Genomic DNA, 24341 nt, shown 5'->3' with positions numbered 1-24341 from the left:
TGTTGTGCAAACATTTTTTCATAAGCGACGCCGGATCATGTACTAAAACGTAACGGTTTTATAATATTCAAAAGTATTTTTCTTATAAAATTTCTCTTGTGAAAATCGTCTATCAAAGTTTTTCGCGAAAATGTGAATATATCGGAGGAAATCAGTAGCAAATACTATCTCAAAATGTTCTGAACCATCTTTAAAATGGAAAATTTATCGAGAACGGGTTGTGTTAACACTTTTCATTTAATTTGAAAGCAAAAATTATACCAAAGCAAAAAAAATAAACTATTTATTTTATTTATTTATATTATTCATATATTCCTATTTATCGCAATTATCTAGTTTGTGAAATTAAAGTGTGTGTAAAAGTCATTTCTATTAGTTAGTTAAGTAAATAATATTCAAGAAAATAAAAGTTGTGCAAAAAATCTCATACAAAAAATTATCCAAAAAAGAAAAATTTTCACTCATTGGGAAATTTAAAAATGGAAGGTAAGTAAAAATGATGATAAATTTTCCACACAGCACAAAACCATGTAGAACTTTTTTCTATTTTTCCATTTTTTTCTCCACTGTACAATATAATCACGCAACATAATTTTTCATACAAATATATATTTTGGGGGAGAAAGTTCTATGTGTTTCAAAGTCATAATTCAGTCATACACAATTTTTTTCACTGGTTCCTTTTCCGAAAAAAAGCCAATTTCTCTCCATGACTTATCGTCTCCTTCTTCCTTTTCAGATAAAAAGAATAATTCATCCAAAATCGACAATACAAAAAGCTCGTCAGCAGTCGAGCAGAGCAAAAAAACTAGGTAAGTGTGCCTATTAACATCCCATCCATCCAATCCAATCAATTAAGTTTCTATCGACTTTTACTTTCCATTACGCGAAAAATCCAAAACGCCGCTTCATAACGTAAATAATTGAGCATTGAGCGTCAATAATAAGAAGAAGAAGTGGTAAAAAGCATAGAGAAATCTTATAAGAAAAGTTTTTTCTTTTTTCTGTTGAAAGGAAAAATCAAGTATTATCAAGTTTTTATGAGTGTGCTAAGTGCACACAGAGAGTAAAGAGAAAAAAAAAATAGAAATGCACACAGAAAGTTTATATGAATATTAGAGAAAAGAAATGTAAGCATTGATGATAACTAACTAAAACAGCCAACAAACTCCATAAAATGAAAATGAAAATGAAAAAAACAGAATGAGAATCTACTTATAGTAATACTAAATTGGAGGAAGTAATGAACCAAAAATTATGCCTCACCATTCATTCGTTTATTCAATATCATGGGTTTATAGTAACTATAATAGTACTACTATAACATAATGTATTATGTCGTACCGAAACGTTGGTATAATAATTTAAATGAAAGTGATTCCAATACAATAAATTATTGATTATTTTTTTTTTCTTTCTTCTTCCTTTCTTCACTTTCTATTTGCAACTGCCCACGATTTTTTTCATGCTATTCCCATCGTAGATTGCCACAAGATACAAATTTATGAGAAAAAAAGGGCGAAAAATAGTAAAAATCACTATTTCCTATGGGATTTGTGTAAAAAAATCTTCCAATAGGAATTTATGTGCATGTATCTTATTTCCATGAATCACGATACGATTTGTTCTATTTTTTTTTTTTTTTTTTTGCTAAATTGATCAAACAAGCTACTGATATAATGATTACTATCCATTATCTTTTATGACCTTGATGCCACACAAATCCAATTAATTGTAGTGAGAGTCTGACACTGATTTTATACTCATCACGATTGCTTGGTGCTGATTTTACTGATTGTGATACATTTTATTTTTTTAATCAGACACGTGAAAGTGAACATGACAAAATTATTAAAAATTATTTATTTGTAATGTCATTAAATTGAGACGATAAAAAGTTTTGACTCACGATTTTAAATTAATCCTATTTCAATTTAACGGTCAGTATGATTCTGATTGGCAATTAGTAATTTTAGTTTAGTGAGACTCACGCAGTTTAATATTCTGAATATACCTTGAATTTGTAAAATTGGCAAAAGAATAAGTATGCATCCAAAATTGATTTTGTAAATCAAGCTTGGGAATCGAACCTTCAAAAACCTTCTAATTAGAAGTTTTGATGAATTTACCAACCAACTCTAGTGGTTTGACCACTAGCTATTAACACTATACTTAAATAACCTACAGAAACCTAATATAGCAAGTAAATCTTTCTGTTTCCACCAGGAAATCAATTGCAAACTTCTCGCAGAGCTTCACTTCGATCAACCTTTACAGAAATCCCTCAATAAGTGAAAGAATAATCCCATCGAAATTATTTACCTATAAAAATTAATATTGTCTGTACAAAAAGGCTTCATAACCATCAATCATTATCAATCTGTTTGCGGTTATATCCTTCCGAAAAAATAATAAAATGATAGGCGCTATTCATAACAATTTATTGATCAATTAGCTAGCAAAAGAGAAATTTTTTTCGATTAATTTGTGTGGTTTGTTCTTTGGCTGAAATTAATTTATTTCAATCATTTTTCACCCACGCAAAAATTTATGTTGGAATTTATAAAATTTTGCGTATCTTGAAATATGTTTTTTGGTGTGGGATGACAAAATATTCTCGATGATTTTTCATTGCTCTAGGGATATTTTTTTCTTCTAATTTCTTCTTCATAATAGATTCCTTTTTTTCACTGTTAATGTGGGATATTTCATATTTTTTTGTATGTTATAGAATATAAAGAATTATTTTTCTGTCTTCTTTTCGTGACTATTAAGAAAGACAGCTGGTTTATAGTTCTTTTTGTGGATAGAATTGTAAGAAAAGATATTATATTTTTCTTTATTATGTGTATCTACACTCACATGTCATGCTCATTCGTACCAACACACAGAAATCGATACAAGGACCTTCAAAAAAAATTATACAGTATACTGAAAATAATTAAAAGACTATTCATTTACCAACATTCACAACATACAATCATAGCCAAAAAGGTTTTCTTATTGTTGTCAAATCTACATTTATACGATTGTGAAATAAATATAAAAAACATAATCTCAACGAAATGAAGCATGAAGCAGGTCTCGACTACTTACATCGTTAAAGTTTATTTCATTCTTTTTAACCTTATTTAGATCAAAAGAGTTTTGTTAAATTCGGCATGTCTCCGGCATATAAAACGATTTTCTACATTTATCTCATTTTTGTGAAAAAGTATATAAAATTCACATGTTGCTCTAAGCATTGAAGGAACATCCGAGCATATTAAGAAGAAGAAGAAAAAAAAATCAAATTCGATACTCATATTCGCAATAAACATGAAATCACACCAGATGGTCGCGTGGCTTATGAAGAATATAGAATGTATCTTTATTATCCACATGATGATTTTAAACAACCTCCATACAATTAATTTTTTTCGTAAATGTGGCTTACGCAAAATTTAATTACTGCTTTTCTCCCCTTCTCAACCATAGATTGTTATTATTATTATCCATGAAGTGAATTTTAATTTACACTTATCTTTAAGCCCACAATGAGTTGTTCTTTTTGTGGAAATCAATTAACCATTTTTTGTAAAGCTATAACATCAATAATTGTGTTCATTAAGTTATTTTTAAAATGCAAAAGCTTTTTTTAATGGGATTTAAAATTAATTCAGTAAGTCGCCTTAAGAAATTCCATAAATTGCTTCCTATGAGATTTGAACTTGAAATGATTCAAAAAAATAATTCAACAATTAAAAGCTTAATATCAATTTTTGATTTACTTTTTTTTAAGAATCGAACTCTCAACTCAATTTACAAATCCTCTGCTCTATTAATGCTTCTATTTGAGCTTATGAAACTTCATTTTCTGTTTCGCAAAATTCCAATATCATCAAAACATCTCAACATCTTCGTCTACCGTCAGAGCTTATCTTCGTTGTCCATATTATTAATTCAATTAAATGACACCAAATGTTTTCACAAGGATGAAGAAGAAGCATCATAACACATATGTGATGGTGTTTTATTTCGTCTTAAGTCTGCATTGCATGTAAAATGAGTAGAATCAAATGCCATATGATGGTCGAAAAAAAAACTCCTTGAAAGAAACGAAAAATGAGAATTGAGAGAGAGAGAAGCAGACAAGATAAAATGCGAGCTCACTGACTTGAACGGAATAGTATATAACAAAAAATAAACCCAAAAAAGAGACTCAAATGCACCTGGCGTTTCAAAAACATTTACAAGAAACACATTGAGAATATACTTAGGCCAGGCATGAATTATCCCTTAGCCGATCCGACTTTTAATTTCATTTTAGAAAGAAAATAACATTAAAAAAACTGTATGATGACTTTACATATGCAGCTGTCCTCGAAAAAAAAACACGAAAATATCAATTTTAGGCGAAAAGAGAAACTTGTTAGAGGATTTTTTATTGCTCTGAAGCACAAGTGATGCCTTCCAGTTAGTTTAAATATCCAAAAAAAAATTTGCCAGCTGAAACTTTTTTTTCTTCAGAAGAAAAATCTTAACCAACTGCTGCACATTGCACCCTTAATTAACACTCATTAAATATAAACTTTTATGTTGATAACAAACTTGAATGCGATGATGATGATGATGATGACGAAGAATGAGCAATACGCCGGTAACATTCAATTAATTGACCCTAATTTCAGACAATCACATTGTGTGTATTGCATCATTTCTTTTCATCATAATACTGGTGCGCGCTCAATTCGATTGGCAATGGCACATTGTCGCATGTAAATTATGTTAATGATAACAATGACTCTTGTATGTACATGGGTGAAGGCGATAATAGATTAAATGTAATGGCCTTTTGTGCAATTCTATTTTATATATTAAGTGTATCTCTTTCTGACTGCTACATTGTTTTCCGAGAATTGTATTTAATCCAAACTAGTATGAACGACTCTTCATTTCAAAATAATAACTGTGGATGTGCAAATGTATGTTTATTTTATAGCTTTAATCAATTAGTAACGTTCGCTGTAATTTTAATGACTCTAAATATAATCTTTATTTTTTTAAATAAAGCTTCATTGAGTTGTTAAAAATTTTATAGACGTTTGCGGACTTGCTGGAAATTTTTTTGCACTTGTTGCGATTATGAGGCCAAAAAATTAACGTTGTTTTACGCAGTGAATTGTGTAAAGTTAAATATTTGTGCTTAAAACATTCTTGTGTTTCTCTAATAAACAAAAAAGTTAGTAAGCGAATACATTTGAATTTCCTACGTCAGAGATAATAAGATTTAAATTAAAGCACGTAATTTTAAATGGCTTTAGACTTGTTACTTCTTACTTGCGCTGTTCAGTTGTGACGTCAAAAATTTATTAATGAGGAAGTACTTTATGGACATTTTGTGATACAAAAAGTCAACCTTTAACGAACCTAATTTTTGAACCCACCCCCAACACTTTGTAAAGGATCAAAAAGAACTTCTTTTTATGCAAACAAAATCTGAATGTTTTTCTTGCGAAAATCCTTTTTATCTAAATTAAAACGCCGATTTGTCTCGCTTTTGACGTTATTCTGCTTTCATTCAACGAAAATAAAAGAGATTCTTTCTCTATATAACGTCATTGCAGTTCTCAGGATATCTTGCTATTCTTTTTTTGCCAAGTGAAAATATAGTTTTTTGTCGAAATAAAGCAAACATATAGACGAGTATTGATTTACACAATATATATAATGTTGGTAAAGCAATACGACATTATGCAGGTAGTAGGATTAAACCAGAACAAGGAGAAGCATTAAAAAAGGACGTAAAGGAAAAAAATAGCACAACGAATGCATAATAGAGCAATAATTTTCTATAGTTTGATGCAACTATTCTCCCCCCGCAGGACATCATATCTGTTTCTACAGTTCATGACATGCAAGATTTATTTTTTTGTAAACTACATTTTCGGGCTACTATAAAAAGCTTTGTGTGCTGAACGAATTTTTTCTTCTGTTGCAGGAAGTGTGGGTGTTATTGAAAAATAGTTTTTTCGTCCTTCAATCGTCCATCGTCACATGTCGCAAAAAATATCGAACGGCGTTTGATTGTTGTTTTGGCAGATTGACGCCACAAAACTTTTCTCTATCTCATTCACGAAAGTATTAAAACTATCAAGCTAGTGACGACGAAAAAAAATTTGCAATTCAATGTTGTCTGGCATGGAACTAAAGCACAGTAAAGGGAAATATTTCATGCCGAAAAAAAAAAAGATTGTTATAAATACTTCTTGAACACGTTTGTTTAATTATTCTTCCCATTTACAATATGGTATTATCTTTTGTTTCCAAAGGCTGTTGCTCTCTCTATCTCTTTCACTTTTTTTTTTTAAACATTTCAATTACGTCGTTCACAGACACTACTATTTACTATATACTAATTATAAAGCTTCTATTCATTTCAACTTTTTTTTATGTATGCATGCACATCAGCATACTTTAGCATAAAGTTATGTACTTGTGCTTTATTGTACTTCCTCCAGTGTCTTCTACAATACATCGACAATAGTGTAATCATAATCGCTATATAGTGTCTGGAGATGGTTTTCAAGTAAAGTGCTTGCTCTGATTTCGTTCAATGTAGGAAGTGAATGACTTCGCTTTTGGCGTTAATGACATCGATTTTTATTTTGAGTGTTTTTAAGAATGGAAATGATAAGGTTAATAGAATATTTTGTATAAATGTCTTGTCACATTAATGTCGACATTTGCTGTTATATCATCAGTAGCCTTCAGATAAGGATCCTATTCAAGTACCATTTTTGGAAAGTTTTGATTGAAACTTATTATTTACAAAAGCATGACTGCCAAAAAGTTTTCAACATATTTATATATGTAGAACATACGCCAACACAATGTTTACATACCCTCATCAAAAAAAGTCAACCAACACCCACGACTCAAATGCACTTTATTTTCCATACACATCACAAGTGATTTTTCCGCAACTTTTCAACTTCTTCCGATTCTGTTCAGTCTGTATGACTGTTGAAAGAGCATGAATATTTATTCACATGAATGGCTATACCATGCTACATATCCTCTTTAAAGTAAAGCAATACATGGAAAGAATAAGCAGACAATACTGACATAATGTAGATAGAAAAAAATAAAGGAAAATAAATGAGCGTGTTTACATGGCAATGGAGGTTTTTTTTTGGGGATTTTTCTTATTCTTCCTTCATCTTCAGAAAGTAGTAAACGAAATTCAAATAAATATAAAATGTGATTGCTTAAATATTATGTTTGCATTATTATTCCTTCTCTCTTGTCTGAAAATAAAAAATAAAAAAATGATATTACGACATTGGAAGCTTTACATAAAGTGCTTGCTTTTTCAAATATAAAAAAATTATGAAAAAAAAAGTTATTGTCAACTTGTGAAAAATAAAAAAAAAAAATCCTAAGCTGTCATTTCAAGCGAGAAATGTGCATTGTATGAATGAATCATCATGCACAAATATATCCAACAAAAAAATAAATTGTACTCAGTGTGAGTATAGAAATTTTGGGAGAGTAGGGTTTATTTGGTGACGCATTTGCGTTGTTTAATGTACGCATTTTTATGACTCGTTGTGTAGATTTAAGGATAAGCGGATATAAGGGTGTCTATCAAAAATTCATGATCTGTAAAAACACATTTTATTCCACTTGTAGCTCGAATTTTTGATGCAGTTTTAAAGGATATTCTATAGAGGTTAGGGTGAATTTTAGAGAATATCCTAGGTCAGGGCTGCTTATTGCTGCTGTCCACATTCCGGATTCCCAAAGTCTTACCAACTCTATTTTAGACACCAAACCCAGAAACTACTCAGCACAAAGGAACAATGACATAGAAATGATAGCTCATCCATCTCTCACAATACCAATCAATTTTAATCTACAAACTGAAAATCTCTTTCAAATGCCGACTTTTGTTTGTGTCTCAAACTGTCCCAATTGTATATTTTTGTTGAAGTATTTTCACCACCAATCAAGCATGAAATTATTAAATCTCGATATCAGTTGATATCACGCAACACAAAAACCACAAATGGATTTAATAAATCTCAAAATTTTTGGTGTCACTCTAGCCGCGAAAAGACAAGACAGACTGCTAAAATGACAACATAATTGCCACTGATTTCGAAAGACTGCTCTTAAAAAAGAGCTGATGAAGAAAGCAAATGAAGAGTGAGAGAAAGACTGAAAAAAAAATGGAATTATGATCCATAATCTTCTGCTCTGTTATGGTTCGTTTCAGACAAATTCACTTTTTTTTTGTATACACATTTATATTTGCACAAAAGCAGAAAAAAAATTGAGTAGAAAAAAAGTGAATGGAGGCGAACAGAAATAAAGAGATGAAAATATTTTTATTATTATTAAAGATTGAGAATAATGACGAATATTTTTTAATAAGATGCGTCTATTGAAATCGAGAATAAAAGAAAGAAAAAGTTTTTATTTCTTCTTTTTGAGTAAACAGCTTTAAACTTAATTTTTTTTTTTTTTTTTGTTTCTGTTATTTCTATAAAATTACTTTGCAGACTATAATAAGTGTAAACGCAATTATGAACAGTTTGAGACTCAAAGTAAAAGTGATTATTATTCATCCACTAATCTCTTTTCTCTTTATCGATTTTAATGATTCTGGTGATTATTATCTCGAAAATTGGAGGATTAAAGTGGCTTATAATTGTTTGGGAGTCTGGCAAATTGAATGAGTGATGGGCAAGGTGGTGTATTTTGAGTATATAGCGTGTCTGGGCTAGCCAGGCTTTTTTGCGGATGTCCAGAACCTAAAAAAGAAGATAGGATCGTTAATGTAGAAACGATAACCTAAAATATAACCTAATATACTCGAAGACAGTGGTGGTCAACCTGTTTGACGTCAAAAATGTTTGGTAATGCCAAGATTCGTATGCAGTTTGCGGTTTTGGTCGAGGCTAACCACCAAGTTGTGCTGCGAAAAATAACAGGTTGTCCACCACTGCTCTAAGAGCTAATATAGGTCATCCTTGCAAAAACATGCTTATCATGCATATATTCTTTTCGGCGAGGAGAAGTTCAAGATTAATAAACTATCGGACATCATCATCCATCCCCAATTGCCCTCATTGTTTACCACAAAAAAATAGCCATAGTCATGAGTTTCTATCTAGGAAGTATCGAATGAAGCTATCATAAAATAAATAATACTCTTAAAAACTTCAGACATTAATCATTTACTAATAATCGTGCAAACTCCACGACATATAATTTACTAATAATTACAGTAATAATGAATTTTAGTCGTGCGAACTTTACGGATTTTTTTTTGCTTATTTACTTCGCGAATTTTATTGATTTATGAAATGAGTATCATTCTTGCACATGCTTGTGAATTACCGTTAACATACATTAGACTTCGATCACACTAATCGCTTTGCTCATGCAAATCTGTTGTACATTAGCTCGTCATGTACATCATCTAACGTAATTTGAATTTTGTAAAAACAATTTGAATTCATATGAAATTGGAAATGGCTTTCTTGAAGCTATTCTTCATTCAATTTTCAATGGTACTGAACATTATGTGAGCTTTTTTTGATTTTATCATGACAATATGTCATAAGACGTTGTGAAATATACTTTTATCATCCAATTTTATGTTGGATTTCAGCAAACTCATAATACAATTTCTTCTTTTGGTTTTAAGTGCTGCTAATATCGTACGATTCTTTGACAAAAAAATATACTTTCATTTCTATATAATCAATTCTGTTATGGTGCATGTTATGCGATTCACTAAAATTTTTCACAATAGTAGTTCGTAATGTGCAATTTCATGCACATAAAAAATTCCCATATCTTGCAGTTCTTATCGACAAAAATCCTTGATCTAAACCTTTCATAGAGGTAGATTGAACTATCACTTCATCTTCTGTTCGTAATGTTCTCTCTGAAATCATAATCTGTGAATAATATGTTGCACAAAGTAGAGTATTGAAAAGAAAAATGAGATTTACCTGAAAGAATTCTTTGTTGCTGTATAAGAAGATCTATCGCTAATACACACTTGCTGTGCTTGTCGAAGTGTAACAGAAAGAAATGTGTTTATTGAAAGAAAAACTGCATCTCTAAGGCAAACGAGCAAGCAAAAGTACGTAAACATAAATACACAAATACACACAGGAATATGAAGTTTTTTTTTTTGGGTCTTTTTATTATTATTTCATTTCATCTACCCTTGCTGTGAGCAACTGTTAGTTTTGTCTGCTTAAAAAACACGAAGAAATACAAAATAAAATGAGAGAGAGAAAGAGAAGGAGCCACGAAAAAAAAAAAAGTTTGTAATGTTGAAGTGATTCCTTCTTCAGTTTTAAAGTGAACGTTGATTTATACAGATGTTATATACGAAAATTTCAATTTTTTCAAAAAAGTAACTTCCCCGGTATAGTGGAATCATTTTAAGTATTCATATTGCATCGCGCGTAAAATTGGATTTTTTTTTTTATACAGTGAAAAAAACATAAATTTATGGATTAAGTGAAAAATAAAAAGAGAAAAAAGCAAAATGTATGTGTGGGAAAATTTCACGACTCTTGTGAATGAGATCAAATTTCATGTTGAATTTTATTAAGAAATAAATAAAGTGGAAATTGTAACAGACAATAAAGTACAAAAAAAAGAGAGTGAGTAAAGTATCATTCAAGGCAAAAGAATAAGAAAACATTTGTTTATTTAATTTCCTCACTGTGTACAAATTTGCATCCATCCATTCATTCATTTCGCATTGTTTGATTCATTAATTCATTTAATAAATATATATATTGCTACTAATTCATCTGGAGAGCATAAAAGTGCCGCGAATATTGTGTTTATATTTTATGTGCCTTTATATGTCATAAATATTGTGCATGTTGCTGCTACGGGATTAAAGAGATAGCAGCTTCTCATATTGGATATATAATTTATTGTGAAGAAGAATAGATTAGTAGTGGCAGCTGGCTGATGTGTGACATTGCAAATAAATTGGATTAAATAACCCACAACAGCAGTATTTAATGTGATTTTTTTCAAAAAATTATTAATATTTTGCAAGTCAAGTGCGAATTTTATTATTGATGTTTAGAAGGAAATATGTAAAATAATTGCTAATTTCTGGTGTATGTGCTAATAATTATGCAAATAATGAGTGATGTTAATTAAAACATATTTTCGACTCTTTTTTTTTGTGCGGAATATTTACACAGTGTATGACGTAAAGACTGTAAATTTATTGATATGGAATTAATAGGAAGACCTACACACGCAAATCTAACCAAAATTAACAAGAGAGCGGTGAACCAGAGAAAAGAAATAATAATAAATTAAAGGCTTTAACGGCTTAACATTTAATTAATAAACAAAAAAAAACTTAATTTCCATATTAACAATTCACAACATAATCATTTTTAATTTACGGATTCAGTTGGACATAAACCATTGATATATTTAATAATCACATTATTTATCACACCCATATATAAATATTTATAAAAAAGACACAAACACACACACACAATCAAAATGATAATTTGCATATCGGGATTTGTTATAGGCGAAAGGTAGGACTATGTATAAATACTGCATTAATATTTAATTTAATCATGTCTCTTGTCGGATGATTATGACTATCTACTAATTTTATTCCCATAACTTAAAAATTTTAGAGGTTCCAATTGATTTGATCAGTGTTGTTGACTTGGCTAAGTCACACAAATTTTATCTGAGCTAGACTTGTCTGAGTTATGCTTGAGTCTAGACAGTCCAAGCAAGATTCGCTCCATTATAGGCATACTTTCCAAAACTCCCAAAGATCTTCATTACTCGAGTCAACATCGCTGATATTAATAATCATTTCGAGACTTTCAACAGAGAAGTGAATCTGATTAACATTTAAGGCTTCTTTTGCAAACAAACAAGTTCAAAAAGTAAAAGTCATTAGCAGAATCACGTAAAACAAATGATTTTTTTTTATTTTATGTGATTTTCCCAGATTGATTCATGATGTGCTGAAATTTTACGAAATCACATGATTTTTAGCGTGTTGAGATGAATTGAATTTTATTAACATCTTAAAAAACATTGAAATTGTGAAAATAAAGTTTTCGCATTTTCAGACACGTGAGGTTGAATGTGTTGCAAGAATCACACAAAATGATACAAAAAAAAGCTTGGCTTAAATTCATTAATTTGAGTGTATTCTGAAACAATCAATTGTTAAACTGCACAAATAACAGGATTAAATGTTTGTGCATATACACGATTTCAATAATTACTGTTTCTGTCATGCAAAATGTACGAACAAAAAAGAAATAATTACATTTCAATTAAAAATCATGATTTCAGAATCAGTTTTACTCTCTTTTAATTATTTTTCGAAATAGTCGCTTTAATTGCACGATATTTTTTGCAAGCCAAAATTGTTATAGCTCATTACGTACGGATTTATGCAAATATAACTAGCCTACATTTATAGACCAACATTAAAATAAACAAAATATTCATGCTCACGACTCTCTTCGAAAGTACTCTAAATATGAATCTCTAAAATGCATTAACTCAGTATGTGGTATTGCTTCTGTATTTTATTGCTGCTGCTGTGTTTATCGTTCTTATTTCAGTTCGACAAACTTGCATCAATTTATTTATCTGTCTATTTGATAGTCTTAGTTGTCGTTCACAAATGATGTCTAAATTAAGTTTTTGACCTTTTGAAGTCATTTGAGATAAAGTCTTGAAAGAGCAGCTCTTTTGACCTCTTCCTCAATCTTAACCCTAACAGACAACGAGCATACTTAACTAAATAAGCATACTGCTTATCTGTTCAGGTATTAGACGTCATTTGTGATCGACCTCTCATATGTGTGTACATATAATATAAGTAAGGTGTCTGGAAACACTTTCTCACTCATTTCATTTGGCTTCTCATAATCTCTTACTCTAATATCTCTTTCCTTTATAGAGTCATGCATATATATCTGGTAATCTGGATTTGTTTGTAAATAAATGTTTTTATACACGTGCCATTGGCTGCATTGGCTCACAAAATGAAATTATTTTTAGACATTAATTGGAAAGGCACAAAATCCATGAAATATTGATTATTTATATTTCTCTCTCTTAATAATTGTGAGAGAATGTTTGTCTAGGTACATTAAATATTTATAAATGATGTTCATTGAGATGATTTGATTCATTGGTCATTGAAGTATAACACGTTCTACATAAATTGTATATAAGTTTTAGAATGGAAAAAAGCACTAAATGTGACTGTGCTGCATCTTAAAACTGCATTTGTCCATGCTCTGAAAATAAGAATATGTACAATGTTATTATGTATACAGTTCGATTTGTCACATTTGCCCCGTTATATATGGAATCTAGCTGAAAACGCACATTAAAGTTTCATGGCTCTTTAATTAAATATCATTTAGCGAAGCATCGTGGAATGACGACGACTTAAAAAAAAAAACGACGAAGAAATTTACTATTTGGGTTATAAATGCTTTCCATTCTGTTTTCACTCTCTACACATCGATAATTGTCCTCAATTATTGATCACTTGACTTTAATGTAATAATAATATTTGTTATCTGGACTTTTGTTGACTGTTAAATAATTCATACTTAGCATAATAGGATTTATAAAATAAATAAATTGAAAATTCAAGGGAGGTCAAATCTTGAGCAATTTGTCTTGCGAAATTATGAACCTGTGAAGTGTAATAAAAAGATTGACATTGTCATTGACATGTTGCCACTTGTTTTGTTGAATTTTAAGTGCTTTGAAATTATTTTACGGTTAATTCCAATGGAACTGATTTGGATTTTGCTTAAAAATTTAAGATTCTTGTCAGGATTATCAGAATTGTCCTCAAAATCTACTTCAATCTAACTTTCTCGGTAATTTCTCTTCAGAGTCTCAATTACTTGATTAAGAATCTAGCCTTGATCATCTGCATATGTTATAGCTATTAGAATAATGGAATCAACAATCTTCTCTATAATTCCGGATAAACGCCTCATTTATGAAGCGATAATGGCGCTCATTGAATATGAATTAATGGGCGTTTCGCATAATTACAGCATTTCGCGGGAATGATAAAGAGTCATGTATATTGTACTTAATAATTGCTGTTTTTAATTTATTTATGAGCACAAAGCAACAAAAAAAATCTTTTTCATATTTCCATGAGTCCATTGAAAGCTTTTTTCTTACTTTTATTTTATAACAGTATACTCAAATATTTATAAAGCAGTGCGAGAAGAGTAAAGACATGACTGTGCAAACATTAATTCAAAGCTAAATGGAAATGAAAATGAGAAAAAAAGACGATGTACAATACTGAATGAAAATTTGTGGTTATTGTTGTAAAAATATAAGGCAAGCAAGTGACAAAAGAGAAATAAAAGAGAAATCCCCAAAATACTAAACAAGTAAATTAACATAATACTACTTCCTATTCTTCATATCATGAGCAAAAATCACAAAACAGTCCCAAATGGAAGTTTTAGCAAAAATTTGTTTATTTATGATGCAATTCTGTTGTCGATCGTTAATGAAAGGTGCAAAGCAGTCTGTATGTTGATATTGAACCTGTTTGTTCCTTTGGAGAAATTTATTCCAATTTTTACGACAATTTCGTGCTAAATTTTAAATTTCTAGTGCTGTTCCATCCATAATCTCAATCAAGATTCAAGTTTTAAGTCAACAAAAAAAAACTTCATTTCAAGGGATCTCCTCAATATATACTTTTTTGTCAATACACTTAGATCGACTCAAACAGGTAGACGACATTCTGTTTTTTTATATTTAATTCCCAATGTCATACTTGTCATACAGTTAGCAACCAATTCAATATCAATAAACAGAACAGCTTGTTGTACAAATGTTAATGTATTTTGCATAATTTTTTTTATTTTTACTGGTTGATGATTCAACTTGTACGGAACACACAATGGGAAATGATGAGTAGAGAGAAGGAATTGACTTTAAATACTTTGTTTTTGTGAAATGTCACGTTTTTTTTTGTGGTAACCGGTCTATGAGTGTTAATATATCATTATTAAGTGTAACATAGACAAGAGGACAATGTTCGATTTATTTGAATTGACATATTGGACATAATTTTTACACCTTCCCCTCCACTGATTGCTCGTCCACAATATAAACATGAAAGAATAACACTTCTAGTGACTAGTTCCTACAAAAAATATGTAGAAGATGTCTACACTTTGTACTATTTGAGGAACACCTCATAATGTCAAGCTATTCATTATGTCGAATTTACCACAATGACGAGCTTTATTTGATAATGTCAGAGTCGACTTCATCATGTCAATCACTCGTCTATCCATATTAAGCATAAAGTTGAAGGCTGATTTGTTGTAGTTAACGGTAGCTGGTTGTCTTGACAATTGACCTATAGGAGCCGTTCTAGATCAGCAGCTTTTCAAAAAGTGTCAGTAAATTGATCTGGTTTAATTTAAATATATGTTCAGGCTCTAAAGAGATTAAGGTAATTAGTAATTGTGTCAATTTGCATATTTTGGCATGAAACAGGTTGAGGAAGTTTCTGGAAAGGAATTTAAGTATATTGAGTTTTTGTTATGTACTATGGCATTTAATAATTATTAGGTCAGACAGCTACAGCTTTAGAAACATATCACTGCATAGATCAAGCTGTAAGGCTTGCCAACTTGTTATTCAACCAACAAAATTAAGATTTCGCAATAGAAATTTTCGGCAAATCACTTAAATCCATATATGAAGATTCAAGTTCCGCTTGAATGAAAAGGGAAAACACGTCCATAACTGTGACCAATTTTGGTGACTTCCTTACTTGCTTTCCTTCACCTCTCTTCCACTCATAGAGTACATCGAACATACTTTTTTATTTTCTTCTGTGTTGATGATATTTGCCTTTCAAGTCACACAGATAAATCGATCGTCTGCTAAGTATTATATTTCGCGTTTTAAGTATATTCAGTTGCTATTTAGTATTCATATGTTGATTTGTGTTATACATATTATTTTACAATTTTAACAATTCATAGGTGACTTCTTCTAAGGTTTCAAGTCGGTTATGAACTCTCTACCTTCCTGTATGTCACAATTTACCACATTATTATTAAATTGTGAGTGATGCTAGGCAATAAAGCCTAAGTTCATTAATGTCATTAATTAATGATACAATCGTCATTAGTTTTAACGTTGAAACTAATAATGCCACTAATATTATTGACTTTTAGAGTGTGCCTTACATCATAGACACATATATATATCATTTACTATTTCTTACTTACTTTTTTGTCTAATCGGTCGCGCGTTTGTGTATTTAGTTTCGAATGATGAAAGCAAATAGACTTGAACACTGTTGAATAACTTTATCGTATTCGGTAAAGAAAAATATAAAGTATCAATTTACAATTCTGGCATTACTGATTTTTGTGTGATTTTTTTTTTCGTATTTCCAGTACTCGCATTTTTTTCTGTGGTGTCTATATCGTGTGAAAAAAGAAATAAGGCATAAAGAGCACTGAAAGCAGACACAAAAAAAAAATACGTCTATAATTTTTATTATTTTTTTCATTCAATAATAAACGCTTGAATTGTGCACTTCAACAAAATAAAGTACAAATTGGTGAATACATACGTACGTGTTTATATCTTATACACTTATTTTTCTGCTGAGTTGTAACAGTTCTTTACGTGTACTTTAATTCTTCTCGTATACGGGGTTAAATAAAACATAATAATTGAAATCTCTTATTGCTACGAAGGTGAGTTGGAAGTGAACAAACGGTTAGGAACAGTCTTAAGACAATACATAATAATAGCAACATATGGATTGTGCAATAATTGTGATTTAATATAGGAAAGTTTATGGGTGGTAAAAAGCAAAATATTTTGGCCATTTTAAGACAGAACCAGAGAAGTTATTTTGCCAATTGTAGACCATTAAAATAAGGAAAAATGACATAAAGAACCGGAGAATAGAATGAATAACATCTGTTCTCGATTTATACAAAACTTTACAGAAAAATAAATTTTAAAAAAGTGTGCATTACGGAGACATTTTTCTTGCGACTGCAATTTTCAGTCACTTCTTTATATATTTTTTTTTTTCGTTTCTGCCGCCTGTGATCTATCCCTTGGTGATTAATGACTCATTCCTATATCTCCTACTATTTATTTCTAAGGCGACTGAAAAAAATCATCATTGCAAAAGGAAATAACGCTAGTCACGAGTAGAATGATGATCGTCGTTGTTTATGAGGTTTTTTTCATTTTCTGGTACATAAATTCAATAGCTTGAGACATACTGTTCTGTAGTGTAAATAGCTGTTTTATAAAATAAAAAAAGGTGGAAAATTTATTATAAATTTTTATCGGTGAAGAGCGCACATCCATTAAGATTTTTAAGATTTAAGGTGCAGATTTTGCAATTGGATAAACAATTCGGGAAATCTTCAAATAATTCTCTTGAAAACGCGCCGAGTGATTGTTTATTCGATGGTTGTGTATTGTCAAATATTGAATATATGAAGACACTCACCAAGGAACAAGTTCTGGTTTTAAAGAGTTCAGAATCTTATCTTAAGTGTATGAGTTACGAGAGGCTTGTTTAAATGAATTCTGGGTACAGCCATGTTTAAATACTGATAAATTCATTTCTCTAGATAACATTTGTGGAACTGGAGATAAAAATAATAATTTTCACTAGACTAGTATTCAAATAGAGTTGGTGCTAACAATAAAGTTCTATTTTTGTGTCTTCTTGGAAATTTTTTTTTTTGTAGCCAATGTTTTGACTCTGCTGATTGTAATTGGAATTGTTTACAATAAATTGTGGACTATTATTTATTATTTAGAATATATTCGAGATTCACACAAAAAGGTTCAATTTATCATTGTGAATTAATATCTAGTTTACATGATAAAACTTTGTGTATATTCTATGGAATAAAATGCAATTTTTAATTGTTTTAGTTTTGCTCGGACAAAAATTGCATTTCTGAGATTGGTGTTCTTAATTGCATTTAGAATGGATATTGAGTGCAACCAAAAATATATGAAGGACATTCAGGGACATGTGTTGTAAATATCTGGGTTTTATAGTTAGAGATTCAATTAGAATTACACAGAATATAACTCGAGCAGCACAATGTGGGGAACTACATTTTAAGCTGTAAATATGGGTCATGGTCAACCGTCATGGTGCCGTCGTTGCAACTTCGAGTCCTGCGGTCATTACTCCGACGTACCCTAACAAAACTCTGTGCTTTTCGGATAATCTGACCCTAAAACGTTTTTTAGACTAGTGAAACTTAAGATTCTACCCAAACTACGTCTCGAGAATATCCTAGATGCACTCAATATACTTACTTCCTTACTAGAACTTGTTCTAAATTTCACAATATTCAATTTGACAACTCAATTATTTCTCACAAAAATCTTCCCTGTTTTTACCAAACAGGATACAAACCAAATAACAAAAAGTGGTCAACTACAGCCTCCCATGTGCTAATTACATTAGTGACATGCCATAAAAATCATGGACAATAATGTTTGTTTCCAAAGAAAAAGATTTCTCTATCCTTTTTACTTTTTACATAGTCACAAAGACATAATAAATTAAATATAGCATCAAACTGTGTGTTTCACACGGTTCCATTATATTCCATAAAAATTATAAAAGAAGTTCCAAAAATACCCTTTTGTCTAATTGTATTTCCGTTTTTTCTTCTCTCTTCCTTTTTTTCTCGACGTTCTTCTGCAATATCCGGACTGTAACGATGATTCAACAAATTTGTGTAAATATATAGTTTGCCACAAAAAACCGACCGTCCACTGTGTACTGCTGGAAGTTTCAATACATCAACAGAACAATATACGTTTGAGAATCAATCATCATCATCGTATAATTCTGATCATCAACATGTAAACGATAGTCACTTAAGTTACGATATTGAGGATGATATCATTAATATGGACGATGAAAGCAATCACAGTTATGTATTCTTACAACAACAGCAACATTATACGCCACCTCCTGTAGAATTTCAAGAAGGCTCGACGCCGCAACATCAACCGTCGTTAATTAAGAAAGGCTCCATCATGAGAAACAATCCTGAATTGATGAAGAGAAATAGACAAAATAATTCGTAAGTATTGATTTTATTATTTTTTGTTACGGTTGAGAGAATTTAATTTATGTCCAATGCCATAAAATAGAGAAACCCAAGACCGTTCTGTAGAAACTATAAAAAAGCCGAGATTTTTTAATTTAATTCATTGATCAGATAAATCTTTTGCCCTGAAGCATCACGGCTATTTCCGTCAACTCTTCTTCCATCAAATTTTTGAAATATTCAGTATACTTACAGTGCGGAAAATATTGACAGATATAGCAGATTTCCTATCACATTCTACTAATTTTAACTTTGAATGAAATAATGGAAATAGTCATTTTCCGTTGCCTATTTCCCACTGTTTCCATTAATTCTCGATCTGCTTTACATGTGTCAACGTAATTTTCTCGTACTCTATTCCTCTCTACCGTCGTGGTGGCAGAAGTAATTAAAAAAACATTTTAATTTTATTTTTACTCATTGTCGTGTGCACTTCCAATTTTTTTTTTGCAGTAGTTATGAGCTGTCACAAGATTTGTTGGATAAGCAAATTGAATTGCTGGAAAGAAAGTACGGCGGAATTAGAGCACGAAAAGCAGCAGTTTGTATACAACGCGCCTTCCGCCACTACAAAATGGTTAAGAAATTTGCCTCAATCACGGCAATGGCAAAAGCTGATAAGAGAATATCGAATCGATGTAGTATGCAATCTCTAATTAGTGTAGGTGATGAATCTCATCAAGATATAAGCGGAAGTCAAGCGGGACAGAAAGTCTGTGCAATGTAAGTAACAATAAAATATGAAATATGAGATGAATTCATTGATTTTAATTTCATTATTATTTATAGAATATCGGCAACAAATCCAGGACAACAGCGGACGCCTGCTAATCGTGCCGTATCATTTCGAGAGCGTCGAAATGTATTGGATTCAAATTTCAATCAAGTTACGCCTGTAGTAAAACGTCAACCACTTTCCCAAAGCAATTTTCAGCAACATCCGTCACAACCACAGTCTCATGCATATGTTAATTTGTTACATCAACAAGATCAACAGTACAATAATTATCAGAATTATCATAGTAATAATAATAGCAATCTTAATAACAACTATGCTATCTCCAGTAACAATAGTTCACTTAATAATTCGTCAATAAATCAATTTGATTTAAATATGTCATCGGCATCTTCAAATGTAAATATAACAATGAATTCATCATGGAATTCATACAGTAATAGCCCGAATGCATCATTAATAGCTCAACAGCAACAGCCAATAAATTATATAAGACCGAGAACATCAAGTACTTCTAAGAAAGTTCCACCAGAAGTACCAAAGAGAACTAGTAGTATACAGCAACAGAATACACCACCAAAATACCAACAAATTTCACATGTGCCACATTATCATCAACATAAGAATCATCATTATCATCACCATCATCATCATCATGTTCAGCACATGCAAATGAAACATTCTGCATCACAAAATCAACAGCAATTTTATAAGGCCGAGAATGGTAATCATTCATCGCCAGATTCACTTTCATTATCATCAAATTCACCAATACCAAATAACTGGCAACATCAGACATCAGTTGAACAAAAACAGCTTATTCTACACCAACAATATATTATGGAACAGAAGCATTTACAGCAACAATTAATTCAACAACAGAATGAAATTCAACTTCAGGCAAAGTTGTCAGAAACGATACGAAAACGCCAATATCGTATTGGATTAAATTTGTTTAATAAAAAGCCCGAAAAAGGCATAACATACCTAATGCACAAAAATTTTCTTGAAAATTCACCACACGCCGTATCAAAATTTTTAGTATCGCGGAAGGGATTATCTCGTCAAATGATTGGTGAATATCTCGGTAATATTCAACAGCCATTTAATATGGCTGTTTTGGAATATTTTGCCGAAGAAATGGACTTTTCTGGATTAGCCACTGACGTAGCGCTGAGAAAATTTCAAGGATATTTTAGAATGCCCGGCGAGGCACAAAAGATTGAAAGACTTATGGAGGTGTTCTCACATCGTTACAGTATGTGCAATCCTGACGTCATTACCAAATTGAGATCACCGGATACGGTAAGGAATTTAATCCTATTTTTATCAAGTCCTTAACTTTAAGACACTCATCCATTGCTAATACCAAATAATAACAAAATCTTTATTTATTCTCGTCCACAGATTTTTGTATTGGCATTTGCAATAATCATGCTTAATACAGATCTTCATACTCCTAATTTAAAAGCCGATCGTCGAATGAAATGTGAAGATTTCATAAAAAATCTTCGCGGTATTGACGACTGCATGGATATTGATAAAAATATTTTGATTGGCATCTATGAGCGTATTAAAGAGACTGAATTTAAGACGGCGTCGGATCATGTTACTCAAGTCATGAAAGTTCAAAAAACAATTGTTGGTAAAAAGTTGAATTTGGCAGTTCCACATCGAAGATTGGTTTGCTATTGTCGGTTATACGAAATTGACATTAATAAAAAGGAACGTCAAGGTTTACATCAGCGTGAAGTATTTCTATTTAATGATTTGCTTGTTGTGACGAAAATTTTCACAAAAAAGAAATCGTCTGTGACGTATACATTTAGAAACTCCTTCTCGTTAGTAGGCTTAGTTGTCACTCTTTTGGATGTGCCAAGTGAGTATAATTTTGCGTGACTTTTACAAGTTCTCGAAAAGCTAATTTGATTATTCTATTTTAGATTATCCTTTCTGCATTCGTCTATCACAAAAGGTCGACGGTAAAATTCTTGCCACATTTAATGCTCGAAATGAGCATGATAGATGTAAATTTGCTGATGATTTACGTGAATCTATTGCCGAAATGGATGAAATGGAATCAATTCGTATCGAAATGGAACTTGAGCGGCAAATGAAAACAAATCGTTGTGTTGGAAGTGGAATGAACAATAATAATGTTGAGAATCGTGATAGTGGTGTCGGTGATATTGATGCTATTGAATTTACTACATCTAAATCCTTTGAAACCAAATCCTCATCCAATAATGATGTCCAAAATGGTCAATTAAAACGAGGCGGGGCACTCAGCAACTCCCTATTGGACATTCATGATCAATGTGAGTATCTGGTCGAATTATTCTAAATTTAGTACTAGATTTCAAAATTTGAGACTTTATTCAGTACTAGATTCCTAAATTCTAGAATGTAATAATAATTTTCAAATTAATTCCAGTTGGAAACGAGTGCAGACAGAGAAGAGGCAGTGTCGGGTCACTCGATTCGGGAATGTCAATTTCATTCCAATCAACATCCACAAACAATAATAATGCTTCCAATGGTAAAAATGCTGAAAATTCAGCATACATTCAACAACAACCTAGCAGTGCTATTCAACGTCAGCCACAGCTTGCTAATAATGTCGTAATTCCACCATTACTTCCAAATAGTGCATTATATCAATACAATAATGATCAGATGATACATATGCATGAATTATATGAAGAACATCATCGTTTGCATGCCGAAGCAACTGGATTTTCAACTGATGTTTAAATTAACTGCAAATTTTTTTTCTTCAAATTTAATCAAAATTATCGATTAGAATTCAAACTCATTTGAAAAATGTGTGTCATGTTTAATTTTTGTTTATTTTAAAACCTTCATGTCGAATTCCAAAGATTTGTTCAGCTTCCTTTATTTGTTTGAATATTTTTTTTTTTTCGTGTACAATTTTGTTTGTTTTGTTATTTTGTACCGTGTGTGGTCATATTATATCCATATATTAAATATAAGTAAGGTTTATGAAAAAAAATATGTAATCGATCGAAAAAAACAAAAAGAATCTTAATGAGAATGATAAACGGCTCACTTACAATCAAGCTCATTTCATTATTTTTTATTTTTAAAAAAAGAAAATTCCAAAGGATCTCAAAAAAAAGTTATATTCCTTCCATAAATTCCTATCATCTCTATTCAATTTACTCTTTTCCCTCTTAATTGAGCTTCTTTCGTTATCAATGAATTAATTTGATGACACAAAATTTGAAAAATTGTGGAAAATTGTTAATTGATTAGTCATTCGAGTATATAAAAAAAGATATAATAATGTGAAAAAAAAAAAATAATAGTAATATGATTGAAAAGAGAGTAAAAAAATGAAAAAATTAACTGTAGAATCTTATTTTTTATACCGAAAAAAATTAAAAATAATGACAAAATTTGATGCAAATTTATCTGATAATTTTCAAAATAATTGAAAAATGATGAAAAACTATTCATTTATTCTGATATAAAAAAAAGTATTACAAAAAAATGTTTATGATTTTCGAAAAAAAATACACTATTTAATAATTATATCTAGTCTCATTTAATTATAGTTATGGAAAGAATAAAGAATATTGAATGGAAAAAGAATTTTTATGGCATTTTAAATTGATTTATTATCTTTTCAGGCAATTTTACATTTTGATTTACAGCAAGTGTTATCCTGAGGACCTTTTTTTACTGGAGATAGCATGTAATTTAACGCTTTCACAATATAGTTTTGCCAGAAATTTCTACTGATAATCTAGTCAAAACAAATAGGAATTAGAAAAATCTTATAAGAATATCATATATCCAATAAGAAATCTGTCCAAATTTGTCAAAATCCAATAATATGTTTAACGGTCATGAAGTTTTCAAAAATAATCCGACGTCGATGAGTCTTGCACAAATTAAGCCGATATCTCGCAATCAACATGAATTGACGAATTTAATTAGTGATTTTAAAGTTGTATTGCTAAATGAGTGTAAATAAGTTCTTAAATCTTATATATCTCCCCATTTAATCATTTTGTTTACTTATTTTTCATGTTTTGCATGGAACTGACATGAAAATACGTACGTAAAATGGGATCTTTCGCAAAAATGAGGAACTGACTTTTTCAAATTCATTTCAATTCTCGACTTGGATATCGTTTATCAAATTTTATGATTTTTGCCAAAGTTTTGAAGTGTCTTGCCTTTAAATTAATGTTTTTGAGGCTAAATTTCAGGATTATGTAGTTGCAAATTTCAACTTTTAACGGTTAAATTTGAATATCCATTTTGAAAACTCACATTTTTTAAATATTTCGTAAGAACTTTTCTCCTATAAAACTAACCCATTATTTTATAGCTGACTAAATCCTTAATTATGCGCT

General features: G+C 30.5%; 1 protein-coding gene across 6 annotated transcripts; it reads left to right on the top strand.

Annotated features, from left to right (window-relative positions):
• The first annotated feature begins 83 nt into the window (after nucleotides 1-83).
• On the top strand, nucleotides 84-23283 carry LOC139098174 (IQ motif and SEC7 domain-containing protein 1-like). 6 transcript variants are annotated; one of them, XM_070650300.1, is made up of 9 exons: nucleotides 112-217; nucleotides 337-486; nucleotides 740-812; nucleotides 18855-19193; nucleotides 19674-19943; nucleotides 20010-21261; nucleotides 21364-21835; nucleotides 21900-22274; nucleotides 22391-23282. In XM_070650300.1, exons 2-9 carry the CDS (start codon nucleotides 480-482, stop codon nucleotides 22708-22710), a joined length of 3108 nt encoding a protein of 1035 aa, XP_070506401.1. In that variant the 5' UTR covers nucleotides 112-217; nucleotides 337-479; the 3' UTR covers nucleotides 22711-23282. The 6 variants fall into 6 exon arrangements, with proteins under 6 accessions (XP_070506402.1, XP_070506400.1, XP_070506401.1 ...); XM_070650301.1 differs by having other exon boundaries at nucleotides 84-486; nucleotides 19677-19943; nucleotides 22391-23283; XM_070650299.1 differs by having other exon boundaries at nucleotides 85-486.
• The last annotated feature ends 1058 nt before the right edge of the window (nucleotides 23284-24341 follow it).

This window comes from Chironomus tepperi, unplaced genomic scaffold (genome assembly GCF_022539635.2).
Source record: "Chironomus tepperi strain 1889 unplaced genomic scaffold, CSIRO-AGI_Ctep_v1 contig_445, whole genome shotgun sequence".
Classification (NCBI taxonomy): Eukaryota; Metazoa; Arthropoda; class Insecta; order Diptera; family Chironomidae; genus Chironomus; species Chironomus tepperi.
Note: the sequence above shows the minus strand (reverse complement) of the source record. Positions and strands in the feature narration are given on the sequence as shown.

Excerpts from the sequence above, each read along its gene's own strand:
- LOC139098174 (XM_070650299.1), top strand. Across the intron at positions 19,194-19,673 it reads AGAAATAGACAAAATAATTC|TAGTTATGAGCTGTCACAAG; the intron begins GTAAGTATTGAT and ends TTTTTTTTGCAG. Across the intron at positions 22,275-22,390 it reads ATTGGACATTCATGATCAAT|TTGGAAACGAGTGCAGACAG; the intron begins GTGAGTATCTGG and ends AATTAATTCCAG.